Source organism: Mandrillus leucophaeus, unplaced genomic scaffold (genome assembly GCF_000951045.1).
Source record: "Mandrillus leucophaeus isolate KB7577 unplaced genomic scaffold, Mleu.le_1.0 Scaffold231, whole genome shotgun sequence".
Classification (NCBI taxonomy): Eukaryota; Metazoa; Chordata; class Mammalia; order Primates; family Cercopithecidae; genus Mandrillus; species Mandrillus leucophaeus.
The window spans coordinates 3,619,701-3,636,954 of NW_012102377.1; the positions used below are offsets into that span (position 1 = coordinate 3,619,701).

The 17,254-nt window shown below is 37.2% G+C and overlaps 1 protein-coding gene across 3 annotated transcripts in view; it reads left to right on the forward strand.

Moving 5' to 3' along the window:
- The window catches only part of GOLGA4 (golgin A4), a 123,680-nt gene that overhangs the window by 52,320 nt on the left and 54,106 nt on the right, over window positions 1-17,254 (forward strand). For all 3 annotated transcript variants that reach the window (XM_011981933.1, XM_011981934.1, XM_011981932.1), the window contains 3 exons: window positions 2,527-2,714; window positions 2,987-3,070; window positions 5,877-6,024. In XM_011981933.1, coding sequence (XP_011837323.1) covers window positions 2,527-2,714; window positions 2,987-3,070; window positions 5,877-6,024 — 420 coding nt within the window. The remainder of the gene's footprint in view (window positions 1-2,526; window positions 2,715-2,986; window positions 3,071-5,876; window positions 6,025-17,254) is intronic.

The window sequence follows — 17,254 nt, forward strand, 5'->3', positions numbered from 1 at the left end:
GAGGATCGCTTGAGTTCAGGAGTTTGAGACCAGCCTGGGCAACATAGAGAAAATCCTTCTCCACAAGAAAAAAAAACGAAAACGAAACCCCAAGAAAACCTAGAGGAGGATTTTGAGAGATTCCAGGATGTGAACTGATAGATGTGGGCTGAGGTAGAAATGTCCGTGGTCCTAATAGTTTCAGGAAGATGCAAGGGTTTGTTTTTTTTTTTGTTTTTTTTTTTTGGTTCTTTGTTATTTAGGAGAAAATAAGTGTTTTTTTTGTTTGTTTGTTTATTTGAGATGGTGTCTCACTCTGTTGCCTAGGCTGGAGTGCAGTGGCATGATCTCGGCTCACTGCAACCTCTGTCTCCTGGGTTCAAGTGATTCTCCTGCGTCATCCTCCTGAGTAGCTGAGATTACAAGTGTGCACCACCACGCCTGGCTAATTTTTGTATTTTCAGTAGAGACGGGCTTTCACCATGTTGGCCAGGCTGGTCTCAAACTCCTAATCTCAAGTAATCTGCCTGCCTCTGCCTCCCAAAATATTGGGATTACAGGCGCGAGTCACTGTGCCCAACCAAAATAATTGTTTTAATATGCAAAAATGTCATAGTCTGTGAGTAACACCACATTTTCATTGTAACTGAAATTCGTTTATTATGCTACACTGTTTTATTAATAGCAGTAGCTAGATGTCATATGAACAGGCCAGTTCTGCTTACATGCTAATAAATGTGCTATGTGTAATTGTTTGGATATTTTCGTTTTTAAATAATATTGCTTAAATATTTCTATATTCTTAGATATTTGTATTTGTCCTATTTCCTATTAATTGCTTTTTAACTGGAAAAAGAAGAAATAGCTATATTTTGTCTTAAAATTCAGTTATAGCCTTCTTTGCTTTGAGGCTTGGAGGTATATACACAATAAAATTCCCATGTTTTATTTCCTAGCTTTTTCTTTCAAAGGGACTTAGGATAAACTTGGAGTAAGTAGTTGAGCAGTTAACTGAGCAGCCAGCCTGTGGTGGGGTGGTGGGGCGGGGGGTCATTCCCGAAATTCCCCAAACATGTGGAAACTTCAGACTCATAAATGTAAAGTGATGGAGAAAGCTGCACTTACCAGAACTTCTCTCAGAAAGATATTAGAATGTGGTTGGAAAGAACACTGTACTTTATTAATCCTTTTGGGAGGTGAGCTAAGACACATAATTTTGAATAACAAAAGATGATTATCAAACTGTCATTTTAAGGAGGGTGGATTCAGTTAATGTTAGTTAACTACTGTGCCATTCTGAATGGGGTTGAACCACAAAGAGGTGAATTCACTACTAAGCTTCTTCAGATAAAGATTAAACAACTAATACTAAGTAGAGTTTTGGAAGGGTGCCAGTTTATTAGCTGACTAGGGTTGTCCCTTCTTCATCTGACTAAGAGTATAGCAGAATGTTGGTGTAAGAATACACTCCTGGCTGGGCATGGTGGCTCTCGGCTGTAATCCCAACACTTTGGGAGGCTGAGGCAGGCGGATTGCCTGAGGTCAGGAGTTCGAGACTAGTCTGGCCCACATGGTGAAACCCCATCTCCACTAAAAATAAAAAAAATTAGCCGGTCGTGGTGGCATGCACCTGTAATCCCAGCTACTCGGGAGGCTGAGGCAGAGGAATTGCTTGAACCAGGGAGATGGAGGTTGCAGTGAGCCGAGATCACGCCACCGTACTCCAGCCTGGGTGGCAGAGCAAGGCTCCGTCTCAAAAAAAAAAAAAAAAAAAGGAGTACACTCCTGTGTACTAAGACTGTTACTGGAGCACCCTTATATTTGTAACTGCCCAATGGGTTCACCTTGCCCACTGCCTAGACAGAGCTGATTTATCAAGACAGGGGATTTGCAGTAGAGAAAGAAGAGTAATTCACACAGAGCCGACTGCACGTGACCGGAGTTTTATTTTACTCAAATTAGTCTCGCCAAGCATTTGCGGATCCGAGTTTTTAAGGACAATTTAGTGGATGTGGGGAAGCCAGTGAACCAGGAGTGCTGATTGGTCAGGTCAGAGATGATATAGGTAGTCAAAGCTGTCTTCTTATGCTGAGTCACTTCCTGGGTGAGAGCCACAAGATCAGATGAGCCAATTTATCGATCTGGGTGTTGCCAGCTGATCCATCAAGTGCAGGGTCTGCAAAATATCTCAAGCAGTGATATTAGGAGCCATTTACTGGTGGTCAGAATCTTGTGGCCTTCAGCTGCATGACTCCTAAACGATAATTTCTAATCTTTTGGCTAATTTGTTAGTCCTACAAAGGCAGTCTAGTCCCCAGGCAAGAAGGAGGTTTGTTTGGGAAATGGCTTTTATTGTCTTTGTTTTAAACTTTAAGTTCTCCCAAAGTTAGTTCGGCCTACACCCAGGAACGAACGATGACAGCTTAAAGGTTAGAACCAAGATGGAGTCAGTTAGGTTAGATCTCTTTCACTGTCTCAGTCTTAATTTTCCAAAGGCGGTTTCATATTCCTTACTGATGGCCCCTCCTTATGCTGCTTTATTGTTAGTGGAAGATGGAACTTCTGCTAAAACACTGGAAACACTCCAGCAAAGAGTTAAGCGTCAAGAGAACCTACTTAAGCGTTGTAAGGAAACAATTCAGTCACATAAGGAACAATGTACACTATTAACTAGTGAAAAAGAAGCTCTGCAAGAACAACTGGATGAAAGACTTCAAGAACTAGAAAAGATAAAGGTAAAAGAGCAGATGAGTTTTGTTCTAATTTAATCCTGTAAAGTTAGATCCACAGGCTCCACAGCATGGCTTGTACCTCCGGGAAAGGAGAGTGGATGGAAAGGACATTCTTGTTTGCCCTGGCCCGCATAACACTTACTATACCTTGAGACTTCCTGTGTACTTTTCTCCTTCTACACTGTAACATGTATATAAATTTGATAAATGTTTAGAGTTCTCAAATGAGAAGAAGCTTTATTAGAGATGGAAATGAATTTCAAAATTTTTTTTAGGACCTTCATATGGCTGAGAAGACTAAACTTATCACTCAGTTACGTGATGCAAAGAACTTAATTGAACAGCTTGAACAAGATAAGGTAAAACAACAAAACCTATGATAGTAAAATTTGTCAAGAGGTCCCAACATTTACTTTTGGAAACAGTTGGAAACTTTCATGCTTGTTTCTGTTTTCCAAAATTATTGCAGCTTTTTCCATGAAAAATCTTTTTAATTCCTAGATTTATGTAACTACTAGCATTAGTTTTGTATCGTGTGAATCTGATTCTCTGATTTCTTGATCCCAGTCAGCATTTTGATTTGTAGACTAGAATAACTGTTGCAAAGTAAGTTTATATTTATAGTACATAACTGCTTTACAGAGAAAAGTTAAATTATTTATAGTTAAGGCATTCTAAATGTGAATGATATCAGTATGTTCTTTCAATAATATGGAAACAGATTAATCTCTCAGATAAGTTGCCTAAAAAATAAATAAGGGGCTGGGCACAGTGTCTCATCCCTTTAATCTCAGTACTTTGGGAGACTGAGGCAGGAGGATTGCTTGAAACCAGAAGTTCAAGATCAACCTGGGCAGTAAAGCAAGACCCCCTCTCTACAAAAAGTAAAAAATTAGCTGGGTATGTTGGTATATGCCTGTGGTCCCAGCTACTCGGGAGGCTGAGGCAGGAGGATTGCTTGAGCCCAGAAGTAAGAGGCTGCAGTGAGCTATGATCACACTACTGTACTGCAGCCTGGGTGACAGGGTGAGACCCTGTCTCTTAAAAAAACAAAAAGTAAATAAGTGATAATGTATATATTAGCATAAATAACAATTTCTACCAATAAATCTTAGAATGTGTAGGTGAGATTGGAGGATTGAGGAAGGAATAAGTCTTACCTTTGGTAGTTTGGAGTTGGAGCAGCAGCTATAGCTATGCAGCAAAGACAGCCAGAAAATTCATGGGTTAACAGTTTTGACCTACGTCTTTCAATCCCAAGTTCTTGGGTCCTTTTTCTAAGCAGCTCCCAGTTTGTTCCATACCATCCACCAGTTTCTTTAATATGCCGGGTTATCACTACAGTATTTTAAGTAGTCATGTAATTAAGAACATGTCAGAACTGTCCTGCTGTTAAAGTGTATTGGCAGTCTTTTTCATCCTTTTGATAATATTGCTTTGCTAGATTATAAACTTCTTGAGGGCCTATTTAAAATTTTTTTTTTTATTACTAAGAACTTAAAACATTTACAAAAGAAAAGCTGCTAAAATGAATTTCTGTGAACCCACCACCCATCTTCAACAGTTAACATCTCATGACTAATCTTGTTTCATCTGTACCTTCTCAACTCTCATTGTCCTACTCATCCCAGGATTGTTTTAGAGCAAATCCAAGAAATTTTATCATTTTTTTTCCAAAAGTATTTTAGTATATCTTTAAAATAAAAGATGTTATTTTTACAATAATACAACCACATTATCATGATCACATCTAAAAATTTAATAATTTTTTAATATGACCTGCTATCTAGTCAGTTTCAGATTTTCTCTAGTCTCTCATATATTTTTTGCTCTTTTATGAATCAGGGTCCTTATAAAGTTTTTTCATTGCAGTTGGTTGGTATGACTCTCAAGATTTCTTTTAATTTAGAGGTTCGATTATTTTCTCTCCTCCTCTTTCCACTATATTTTGGTTTTTGAAGAAACTGAAGTCCCATGATTTTGTTTTGAGATTTCATATAACAGTGTCTTACTTACCTGGTTGTTATCTTTCTATCTCTCCATTAATGTTAGCCATCTGGAAGAGTCATACTCTAAAGTAAGGGTTGGCAAACCCTGTGGAGAGGGTGCTAATCTTAAGACCATGAAATAGTTGTCACAATGTCTGAACATTTTTTCAACAGACAAGTGAACCACCTCATTTTTTGTTAGTCCTAAATGACTTTTTTACTTCATACAATTTGGTTATCTTTTTCCGCTGCTGAGCTCCATTTCTAGTGTAGATTATCCAGAAAGAGGGAACAGAAGTAACTAGCAAGTTGGAGGAATGGGGATGCCTTACTGAGCAAAGTAAGGAGTAGTGGTGGTACCAGAGACAGTCACAGGAAGAAAGAGAAAAACCACGTAGATGTGCCCTGGGATTTTGCTTTATCCAGTGTGGCAGCAGGCACCTTCCATTCTCAGTCTCTGGGGTTATCCCCATGTTATAGCACAGATCAATACTTGTAGTTTATTGTAGCATCTAGCCAAGTTCAGAAGACTATATTTTGTTCATTAGAAACTGTTTACAAAGACAGATAGCACATTTGTAGAAAGGTTATAAATTAATTATTTTAAGTAGTAATGGTTTAATGCATTAAGGGTTAAACTATTAAAATTTTTTAATATAAAAAATACCCTGTTACGCTAGGTAATAGGATTAGAGCAGAAAACAGATCTCAGTTGGTGAAGTACTGAAATAATTGTTATGCTGTACTTAGCAAGAAATATCATTTTTTTCTGCCTTTTATTTTTAATTTTTTAATTTTTAATTTTTTTTGAGATGGAGTCTCACTCTGTCGCCCAGGCTGGAGTGCAATGGCATGATCTCAGCTCTCTTCAACCTCCGCCCCCTGAGTTCAAGCAATTCTCCTGCCTCAGCCTCCTGAGTAGCTGGGATTACAGGCATGTGCCACCACGCCTGGCTAATTTTTGTATTTTTAGTAGAGACAGGATTTCGCCATGTTGGCCAGGCTGGTATCGAACTCCTGACCTCAGGCCATCCACCCTGCTTGGCCTCCTAAAGTGCTGGGATTACAGACATGAGCCACCATGCTCGGCCTTTTTCTGCCTTTTAAATTAAGTTTTATCTGTGCTGTTGATGCAGTTTTGTTATGCAAACGTTTTAGAGTCTTCACTTCTATTCAGGGAATGGTAATTGCAGAGACAAAACGCCAGATGCATGAAACCCTGGAAATGAAAGAAGAAGAAATTGCTCAACTCCGTAGTCGCATCAAACAGATGACTACCCAGGGAGAGGAATTACGGGAACAGAAAGAAAAGTCCGAAAGAGCTGGTAAGAACTTGAGGGTTACTTGTTTTATGTTGGAACTCAAAAGTTAGTTAAAGTGCTTGACCAATATTTTTTAAAAATGACTTAAATATTGATAAAAATTCTTAACTGTAGAGGCTCCTAATAAGACACCCATCTGCTTATTAGAGGAGGCAGAGGTTGGCAAACTGTGGCCTGTGGGCCAGATCCAGCCCACGGCCTGTTTATGTACGGCCCTAAGGCTAAGGATGATTTTTAAATTTTTAAATAGTTGAAGAGAAGAAAAATATATGACAGAGATCGGATGTGATCTACAAAACCTAAAATATTTATCATCTGGCCCCGTACAGAAAATGTTTGCTGACAGAGTATCAAAATCCACATTTAAAATTTTAGAACTTCCCAGTAAGGTACAGCATGGTATTTATTAAATAATTGTTACCTTATAGTTGCTTTAGGGTAAACAAAAAGTATAAGTTATAGTCTGCTTTTAAAGAGAATAATGAGCACTTCAGTGTTAATAGCATGTTTTGACACAATAAATGCTGGACTATAAAGTATAGAACCCAGCATAGTATTCAACAAGGTACAAAACTGACTAAAGCTAGGAAAGGAGGGATGTTTGAAAGAGGGAGGGCAGGATGAACTGTGCCTTCATATCAGGGAAGATGTGAATTTTGAATTGGACCTCAAATAATGAATAGAATGGGCCTAACAAGAGAGGTGTGGGCAGCACACATTTCAGATGCTACAATGCCATGAACAGGCACAGTGATCATAGTGGGTGTGTGAATCAGCTGAAAACCATTCTTGCTCAAGTGGGAAATGCAGTTGGATTGTAAAGGAACTGACTATTGAAATCTTAAAAGGTAGGTAGCTGAGTTTAGACTTTGATATACAAAGTAACAGGAAGCCAGTAATAGGAAGGCATAGTGTGATGGGAGCTAGGGTTTTACATAGAAAATAAATGAAATAGGAAGTCAAACTTAGAAGCAAAGACAGAAATCCAGGTTTGAGGGACTGTGAGCTTCGGTCACCTTGCTAGGATGGGGGTTCTGGGAAGGAGAAGAAAGAATCTGTAGAATTTGGTATCTAATCAACTCAGGGAGGCAGAAGAAAAGTAAGGACTCTAAGTGGGCTCCAAAGTTTTAAGCTTAGGACACTTAATGAATAGTAGTGTGGAATTAGAATAGGAAATCTAAATGGGGAAGTTGAGAATTGGAGTGAAATAATGGGTTTGTTTAGATACATTGAATTTGAGCCAGTCATGAACTTTTCAAATGGAATTGAGTTGCAGGAATTTGGAAATAAGAAACTGGAACATCTTTCAGGAGTCGTCAGCCTAGGATTGAAACCTGTGGTTAAATCTCTAGGAGAGGCTGATTTCTACAAAAGGTTAAGTTTTACAGTAGTAGTAATAGTCGTGATAGTAACAGCAGCAGTTGCTTCTACTGACACTTATTTAGCACTTGTTGCTGCTACTACTACTGCTGCTACTATTGTTAATACTGCTGCTAGCCATTACTTACTTTGTAATGCTCTGCTTTAAGGGCTTTGCTTGTATTTACTTGTGTTGCATCCTCACAAGTGTGTGAAATAATACTGTTATCTTCATTTTACAAATAAGCAAACCTAAGAATGTAGAAGTTAAGTAATTTACCCACATTTATGCACAGAGGGTAAGTATATACTGAAAATTTAATCCAGGCATTGTGACTCAGGTCTGTGCTCTTAACCATATAGAGGTCTTGAGTTTGGCAGTGAGACATAAATGAGAAAAAAAAAAGTTACCTCATGAAGTCATAGAAATTGTGGATAGTTAAGTTTTTGGGGGAATATAAGATGTGTTTCAAGAAGTGGAGAAGGTAAGATGAAGACTTTGAAAAGGTCTTTGAATTTGGTAAGGATATGATTTGGAGGATGCAGTTTTGAGAAATGATTTTACAAACCAGATTTTAAGGTGTTAAGAAGGGGACTGGGTCTCTACACAGAGAAATAGTTGACTATTTCATAAATATCTCCCCATCTTCTTGCAGTTTTTGTATTTTTAGTAGAGACAGGATTTCGCCATGTTGGCCAGGCTGGTATCGAACTCCTGACCTCAGGCCATCCACCCTGCTTGGCCTCCTAAAGTGCTGGGATTACAGACATGAGCCACCATGCTCGGCCTTTTTCTGCCTTTTAAATTAAGTTTTATCTGTGCTGTTGATGCAGTTTTGTTATGCAAACGTTTTAGAGTCTTCACTTCTATTCAGGGAATGGTAATTGCAGAGACAAAACGCCAGATGCATGAAACCCTGGAAATGAAAGAAGAAGAAATTGCTCAACTCCGTAGTCGCATCAAACAGATGACTACCCAGGGAGAGGAATTACGGGAACAGAAAGAAAAGTCCGAAAGAGCTGGTAAGAACTTGAGGGTTACTTGTTTTATGTTGGAACTCAAAAGTTAGTTAAAGTGCTTGACCAATATTTTTTAAAAATGACTTAAATATTGATAAAAATTCTTAACTGTAGAGGCTCCTAATAAGACACCCATCTGCTTATTAGAGGAGGCAGAGGTTGGCAAACTGTGGCCTGTGGGCCAGATCCAGCCCACGGCCTGTTTATGTACGGCCCTAAGGCTAAGGATGATTTTTAAATTTTTAAATAGTTGAAGAGAAGAAAAATATATGACAGAGATCGGATGTGATCTACAAAACCTAAAATATTTATCATCTGGCCCCGTACAGAAAATGTTTGCTGACAGAGTATCAAAATCCACATTTAAAATTTTAGAACTTCCCAGTAAGGTACAGCATGGTATTTATTAAATAATTGTTACCTTATAGTTGCTTTAGGGTAAACAAAAAGTATAAGTTATAGTCTGCTTTTAAAGAGAATAATGAGCACTTCAGTGTTAATAGCATGTTTTGACACAATAAATGCTGGACTATAAAGTATAGAACCCAGCATAGTATTCAACAAGGTACAAAACTGACTAAAGCTAGGAAAGGAGGGATGTTTGAAAGAGGGAGGGCAGGATGAACTGTGCCTTCATATCAGGGAAGATGTGAATTTTGAATTGGACCTCAAATAATGAATAGAATGGGCCTAACAAGAGAGGTGTGGGCAGCACACATTTCAGATGCTACAATGCCATGAACAGGCACAGTGATCATAGTGGGTGTGTGAATCAGCTGAAAACCATTCTTGCTCAAGTGGGAAATGCAGTTGGATTGTAAAGGAACTGACTATTGAAATCTTAAAAGGTAGGTAGCTGAGTTTAGACTTTGATATACAAAGTAACAGGAAGCCAGTAATAGGAAGGCATAGTGTGATGGGAGCTAGGGTTTTACATAGAAAATAAATGAAATAGGAAGTCAAACTTAGAAGCAAAGACAGAAATCCAGGTTTGAGGGACTGTGAGCTTCGGTCACCTTGCTAGGATGGGGGTTCTGGGAAGGAGAAGAAAGAATCTGTAGAATTTGGTATCTAATCAACTCAGGGAGGCAGAAGAAAAGTAAGGACTCTAAGTGGGCTCCAAAGTTTTAAGCTTAGGACACTTAATGAATAGTAGTGTGGAATTAGAATAGGAAATCTAAATGGGGAAGTTGAGAATTGGAGTGAAATAATGGGTTTGTTTAGATACATTGAATTTGAGCCAGTCATGAACTTTTCAAATGGAATTGAGTTGCAGGAATTTGGAAATAAGAAACTGGAACATCTTTCAGGAGTCGTCAGCCTAGGATTGAAACCTGTGGTTAAATCTCTAGGAGAGGCTGATTTCTACAAAAGGTTAAGTTTTACAGTAGTAGTAATAGTCGTGATAGTAACAGCAGCAGTTGCTTCTACTGACACTTATTTAGCACTTGTTGCTGCTACTACTACTGCTGCTACTATTGTTAATACTGCTGCTAGCCATTACTTACTTTGTAATGCTCTGCTTTAAGGGCTTTGCTTGTATTTACTTGTGTTGCATCCTCACAAGTGTGTGAAATAATACTGTTATCTTCATTTTACAAATAAGCAAACCTAAGAATGTAGAAGTTAAGTAATTTACCCACATTTATGCACAGAGGGTAAGTATATACTGAAAATTTAATCCAGGCATTGTGACTCAGGTCTGTGCTCTTAACCATATAGAGGTCTTGAGTTTGGCAGTGAGACATAAATGAGAAAAAAAAAAGTTACCTCATGAAGTCATAGAAATTGTGGATAGTTAAGTTTTTGGGGGAATATAAGATGTGTTTCAAGAAGTGGAGAAGGTAAGATGAAGACTTTGAAAAGGTCTTTGAATTTGGTAAGGATATGATTTGGAGGATGCAGTTTTGAGAAATGATTTTACAAACCAGATTTTAAGGTGTTAAGAAGGGGACTGGGTCTCTACACAGAGAAATAGTTGACTATTTCATAAATATCTCCCCATCTTCTTGCAGTTATTTTATGGATAAAGTGACTGAGGAATTTAGTTAATGAATTTGTTCTCATCAAACTTGAGAAAACTTCCGTTTAGAGAGAGTAGATGGCATCTTTCAGAATATAATCTTTGAAGACTTTCTAGAACCAGTTTGAGTGTTGTAAGACATTGGTTCAACAGCTTTGCTTTCAGTGAACAGAAAATCTAATGCATAGCCTCAGCTTCTCATATCAAGCCTTTCCATTTTTAGAACTGCTTTTGGTTGACTATTGTAGCCAGTAAAGAGAAAATGTTGGTAAGGGGATTAAATTTCTTTTGAAATTGGGTGTACTTAATGAGGAGATAGAAACTGATGAATAAATATCAGGTTGAAAGGGTAAATGGTGAAAAGGTAGACAAAATATATAGTTCGTTCACATGCAGGATAAAATTTTCCGTGTATATGTTCCAGTTAAACCTTTAGTTGTACAGCTTTCCTTCCCTTGCTTGCTTCTCCAAAACAGATATATTTTGTCTTTAAGTGTGATTTTCGTAAACCATATTTTTATAAATATTTGATAGCCTAAAGGTTTAAAATTTTTTCTATTAATACTGTCAAAAATAAAAAATTAATAAATACTAAAAGAATTAAGATTTAAATTACTATTATTATTACTTTTTTTGGGGCACAATTTTGACTCACTGCAGTCTCTGCCTCCTGGGTTCAAGTGATTCTCGTGCCTCAGTCTCCTGAGTAGCCGGGATTACAGATGTGTGCCACCACTGCTGGCTAATTTTTGTACTTTTAGCAGAGACGGGGTTTCACTATGTTGGCCAGGCTGGTCTCAAACTCCCAACCTCAGGTAATCTGCCCTCCTTGGCCTTTCAAAGTGCTGGGATGACAGGCATGAGCCACTGCGCCCTGCCAGATTTAAATTATTAATGGATATATTTATTTTGGAAAGTCTTTAGATAATAAAGTTGTAAGTGCTTTTATAGATTTCGTAAAAATTATATTTGTAGTCATAATAAATGAGGGCTATGATACAAGGTTGTAACAAACTGGCTCTACATTGAAGATAATGCCTTTTACATCTATAATGAAAGCTACTTTTAGGCACACAAACTATTTCATTTAATAGTCTTAATTGAGTCTAAACAGAACTGTTCAAGTAGGAAGTGGTTCTTAGTTCAAATGTAAAGTGTGTATGCCAATTGAAAGAAAACTTCCAATTAAGCACTAAGCATAAGAAAAGGTCAGTGCATTGGGAGTTATCCCTGATGTAAATGACGAGTTGATGGGTGCTGACGAGTTGATGGGTGCAGCACACCAACATGGCACAAGTATACATATGTAACAAACCTGCACATTGTGCACATGTACCCTAGAACTTAAAGTATAATAATAAAAAAAAAAATTCAGTGTAAAGGAAGTAGGATTTCTATAAATAGTCTGGCTATTGGAAAATTCAATTGCTCTATTAAATATTTGTTTTCTTTGTTAGATTTAAAATTCAAAGGTTAAACACATAAGAACTGGTCATGTGAAGGAAACATTAATATCATTACAGCTTACTGTTAGGATTTTAGAAGTAGATATATCTACATAAAACTGTTATCTAGAAAATAAACTCTCCAAGTGCATTTTCAACTGTGAAGAAATTTAATTCTGATACTGCTAGTAATTCTTGATGTGAATATTAGTAAACAAATCACTGATTCCTTTGGCTCACTTATTCTGGATGTCAAAATCAGCTCAAGAACGTTCCCCACTACTTTTCTTGGGAAACAATCTCTTAAGCTGCTCCTCATATTTTTTTCTAGATGTATTGTGGTGCCTTTCATGTGTTGGAGGACAGAGGAAATCTGAATGTCTTTGATTTTAAACAGAATGATTCTTTATTTTCTTTTTCTGTTTTTGCATGCTGGCATAAAAAGAGTAATTCTATTATAAAATACTGAGACTGTGAATACGGTGGTATACTGATTTCAGGATGGTGTATCAACCTGCAGTTCTTAAATAGTCTCCTCTCTAGTGGAAATGCTAGGCATATTTTTTGAAGTATGATAGCATAGCATTTTTGTTTTGTTAAAGATACGTATTTTAGTGTATAAAGGAAACAGAAAATAAGTGTGTTGATTATAAGCGCTTCTACAATTGTTGATAGTGTTTCTTTCTTGTTGTTACTTACGAACAGATGGTCACATCTTCTATTAACCAGATTTTAAACTTGGAAAAGTTTGGTGATTTAGCTTAAGTGCCTGATGCTGTATTTTAACTCTCCAGGAAATTATATCCTCAGTGCAGCACCAGTGTAGAATGTTAATGCTACTGAAGTTCACACTAGTTCTTGGCTGTTCTGTGTGTGTGTGTGCATGTGTGTGTGTGCGTGTGTGTGTGTATGTGTATGTGTATCAGGATAGGAGATAGGGGTAGCTAATTATTAATGCAGTATATTACCAAAAAATTGGAAAATAGAGAAAATGACATCACTGTTGTTTTAGTAAATTTCCATGTAGTGTTTTCTCTAATTTTTATTTTTATATTATTGTAATAATACTGTACATTCAATTTTGTATGTTCTTCTCCTCCATTTAGCATTGTTATTGACACTTTTACGTGTTGCTGAAGTACTAACATGTTTTAATGGCTGTGTCAAAGTGCATGTACATCATTTACTTGGTTATCATATCCTTACTGTTTATCATCTACATTATTTTATAGTTTTGTTACAAATACTATTGTGACAATTTTGACATATAGCTTATTAGATCTTTGAATTTTATCTCCGGATAAATTCTTACCACAGACTTTTAGTCTTTTTAGTTAGCCACTTTTAAGTTATTTAAATATATATAGCCATTAAAAAAAATTAACCCAGGCTACAATGTTAATCCTCCCCCCTGTTAAAATGTTTTTTCCTACAATTATGCAAAATGAATAAAATATTTTGCTTAGATTAGGAAAGTTTCTAGAGTATAGTAACTTTTGTAAACCCCGTTTCCTTTTCATGTACCTCGTCTTTGCTGAAGTTATGTATTTTATATGATTAGTGGCATTTAAAGACTTGGACTAACTCATAACATTCTTTGCTTTTTTATTGTCATGTTGTGTTTGTGCAGGAAATATGTTTTTTTATTCATATATTCATTTTTATAGTAGAGGTCTGATATACCAAAAGCAATTCATTAGAACATATTTATTTGATGTTTGAAGGATCCTTTAACATAGTTTTATGTATTTATGTGTGTAAGATTTGTGCATTTTTATATAACAAACCAAAATCACATATGTATTTAACCGCTTTGTTAGTTGCTGATAATTTATGTAACAAAGTTTTCTTGGAGTCTTAAGTCTCACAAAACATCTTATTTTTGTGCATCCACACATGCCAATAAGTGAATCATGGTGCCTTTCCCAAGCCTTGTATGAACAGGACTGGGGTAAGGGCTATTTTTTTTTCTTATCATGGGTACTTAGAATAAGCTTTACAAAGAAAATTCCATGTTTCTCAGGCAAAAAAAAAAAAGTATGAATTAAAGTAGATTTTAAGTATGCCATGTTAGATAAGTAATATGTACGTATTTTGGCACTAAATGAGTAACTGCTGGAAAAATTTATTTTAAATGGCTTTTAAAATGCAATTATTTATGTCTCCAACAATGTCACTATTACTTGAAACTATCAATAATTTAAAAACACATTTCTTTGGTGCAAGATTATATTTCTAATTTAATCAATGTACTTAGCTTTAGCCTAATATTTTTCAACATTTGCCTGATGTTTTCAAGGTATTTGATAGATAAATATGTATGTAAAATGTACATGAAAATCTGGGGCTGGGCGTGGTGGCTTACGCCTGAAATCCCTGCACTTTGGGACGCTGAGGCCAGGAGGTCAGGAGTTCACCAGCCTGGCCAACATGGTGAACCCCGTCTCTACTAAAAATATAAAAATTAGCCGGGTGTGGTGGCATGTACCTGTAATCCCAGCTTACTCTGGAGGCTGAGGCAGGAGAATCACTTGAACCTGGGAGGAAGAGGTTGCAGTGAGCTGAGATCCCACCGTTGCACTCCAGCATGGGCGACAAGAACGAAACTGTCTCAAAAAAAAAAAAAAAAAAAAAAAAAAAACCGAAAAAGAGAATTTGGATAAATTGGTAAATTTTTTGAAGGTCAAAGCATAGTCAGTTTATAGAATGAATCTCGTTACATATTTTGTAGTATGGCTTAAAATTTAGATTTCCCTTGCAAATGTAATATTTATTAAATCTCTGCAAAGGCTCTAATTTATAGATAAACATTGCACTATCTAATTTATGCCACTGGGTGGTAGTATTTTATTTTCATTTATGTAAGCTCTAGACTAGTAGCTTGCAAACTTTTTGATCTCAGGGACCTCTTAACACTCTTAAAATTTATTGGAGATTCCAAAGAGCTTTATTTATTTGGGTTATATGTATTGATATTTACTGTATTAATAATTAAAAGTAAAAAATTTTTTTTTTTTTTTTTTTTGGAGACAGAGTCTCACTCTGTCGCCGAGGCTGGAGTGCAGTGACGTGATCTCAGCTCACTGCAACCTCCGCCTCCCGGGTTCAAGCAATTCTCCTGCCTCAGCCTTCCAAGCTGAGTAGCTGGGACTAAAGGCATGTACCACCATGCCCAGGTAATTTTTTTGTATTTTTAGTAGAGATAGGTTTCACTGTGTTAGCCAGGATAGTAGAGATAGGTTTCACTGTGTTAGCCAGGATGGTTTCGAACTCCTGGCCTCGTGATCTGCACGCCTCGGCCTCCTAAAGTGCTGGGATCACAGGCATGAGGCACCGCGCCTGGCTAAAAGTAAAAATTTTAACAATATTTGTTTAATTCGTTTTTAAAATAACAATTATAGACTGGGTGCAGTGGCTCATGCGTGTAATCCCAGTACTTTGGGAAGCCAAGGCAGGTGGATCACTTGAGTGCCAAGGGTTTGAGAACAGCCTGGCCAACATGGCAAAACCTCATGTCTACTAAAAATACAAAAATTAGCTGGATATGGTGGCGTGTGCCTGTAGTCCCAGCTACTCAGGAAGCTGAGGCAGGAGAATCGCTTGAACCCCAGGAGGTGGGGGTTGCAGTGAGCCAAGATCACGCCACTACACTCCAGCCTGGGTGACAGAACGAGACTCTGTTTCAAAAATAATAATACTAATTATAGGCCGGGCATGGTGGCTCATGCCTGTAATCCCAGCACTTTGGGAGGCCGAAGCAGGCGGATTACCTGAGGTCAGGAGTTTGAGACCAGCCTGGCCAACATGGTGAACACTGTCTCTACTAAAAATACAAAAATTAGCCAGGCATAGTGGCATACGCCTGTAATCCCAGCTATTCTGGAGGCTGAGGCAGGAGAATTGCTTGAACCTGGGAGGTGGAGGTTGAAGATGGTGCCATTGCACTCCAGCCTGGCCGACAGAGCAAGACTTTATCTCAAAACAAACAAACAACAAAAAACAAACCATTTATAAATCCATTACATGTTAGCACAAATACTTTTATGAAATCTACCTGTATTTTCCAAAATAAGGTTTAGTGTGAAGAATGGCCTTGTTTTACATTTTTGTTATGTCATTGCTTGGCTTAATACAATGCAGCTGGATTTTCATGCCTGTTTCTGCATTTAATCCGTCGTGATATATTCTTTTGGTTGAAATATATGAAGAAAATCTAGTCTTACGTAGACACGTATTTGGAAAAGGGGGGATCTCACAGATCCTCTGAAAGGGTCTCAAGACCCCAGGATCTTTGGACCACATGTTGAGAACTGCTGCTGTAGACTTTGATTTTATTTGCCAAAGAGGCTTGATGATTCAGTGGGAATTCTGATAAAATTATTTTTGTTGCTTTTTATGTTAATTTGCATTTCATTCATTTTGTAGTGCTTTTCATTCACTCATTTTGTTTGTTTGTTTTTGCTGGGATAGAGACAGGCATTGGCTTACTTATTCATTCTTCATGTCATTAACCAGCTTGTTAGGATCATCAATTAATCTAGAGTTTAACAGCCTTTTCACACTTCTGCATTTTTGTTTATTTCCTACACTGGGAGTAGAAGTGGGTCTTCTTAACCATGTAGTAAAGTGTTCTCTGGGACAGTGTAACAAAATAGTAATGCTACATGAAATCTCAGAATTCTGGCATTTCTTATTATAATTGATTAGGATACTCAGGATGAGGAGTATCCTCTAAGAGGTGCTGGAGTAGCAGAAACAATGCCACATTCTTCCTAGCTCTATCAAAGGATTAGTTATTTTATTCCCCTTTCTTACTACTTCAGCTATCTTTTTGTGAAATATTTTCTTTGTCACTTAATACCTAGCATATGCTTGGCAGTTGGTAAACAGCTGCTACGTATGTATTTGATGACTGAATGGTTGGATTATTGAGCTACAGATTGCCAACCTTTCTCATTTAACCCTTGTAGAGAGCGTTTGCCCATTTTTATAATTCCCATGGATGTGAGTGAACCTCATCTAAAGTGGAAAGTGAGGAGCTAGCAATAAAGGGTCTGCCCTGCATTTTACTTAACTGACAGAGGATCATACTTACAGTTCATTGAAAATTGACCTAAAAGTATTTTTAAAGTGTGTGGGTTTTTTTAAAAATAAAAATTGCCTGAGATACATTGAATTTTGCTTTGGAAGAACACAGTGTGTTCTTGCAAGATTCTGTGGCAGTTCATGCTTAGCCTTCCTATTGATGTGTGCCGTGACTGTGGTTTTCCCATGCACTCTTGCATGTTGGCAGAAGACTTGTCAGCTGTGGCTGATGCACGCTTTATTTCTCCTCACTTATCTTTTGTTGGGAATTTGAAAGATAAATTGTCTAGACATTTTGAAC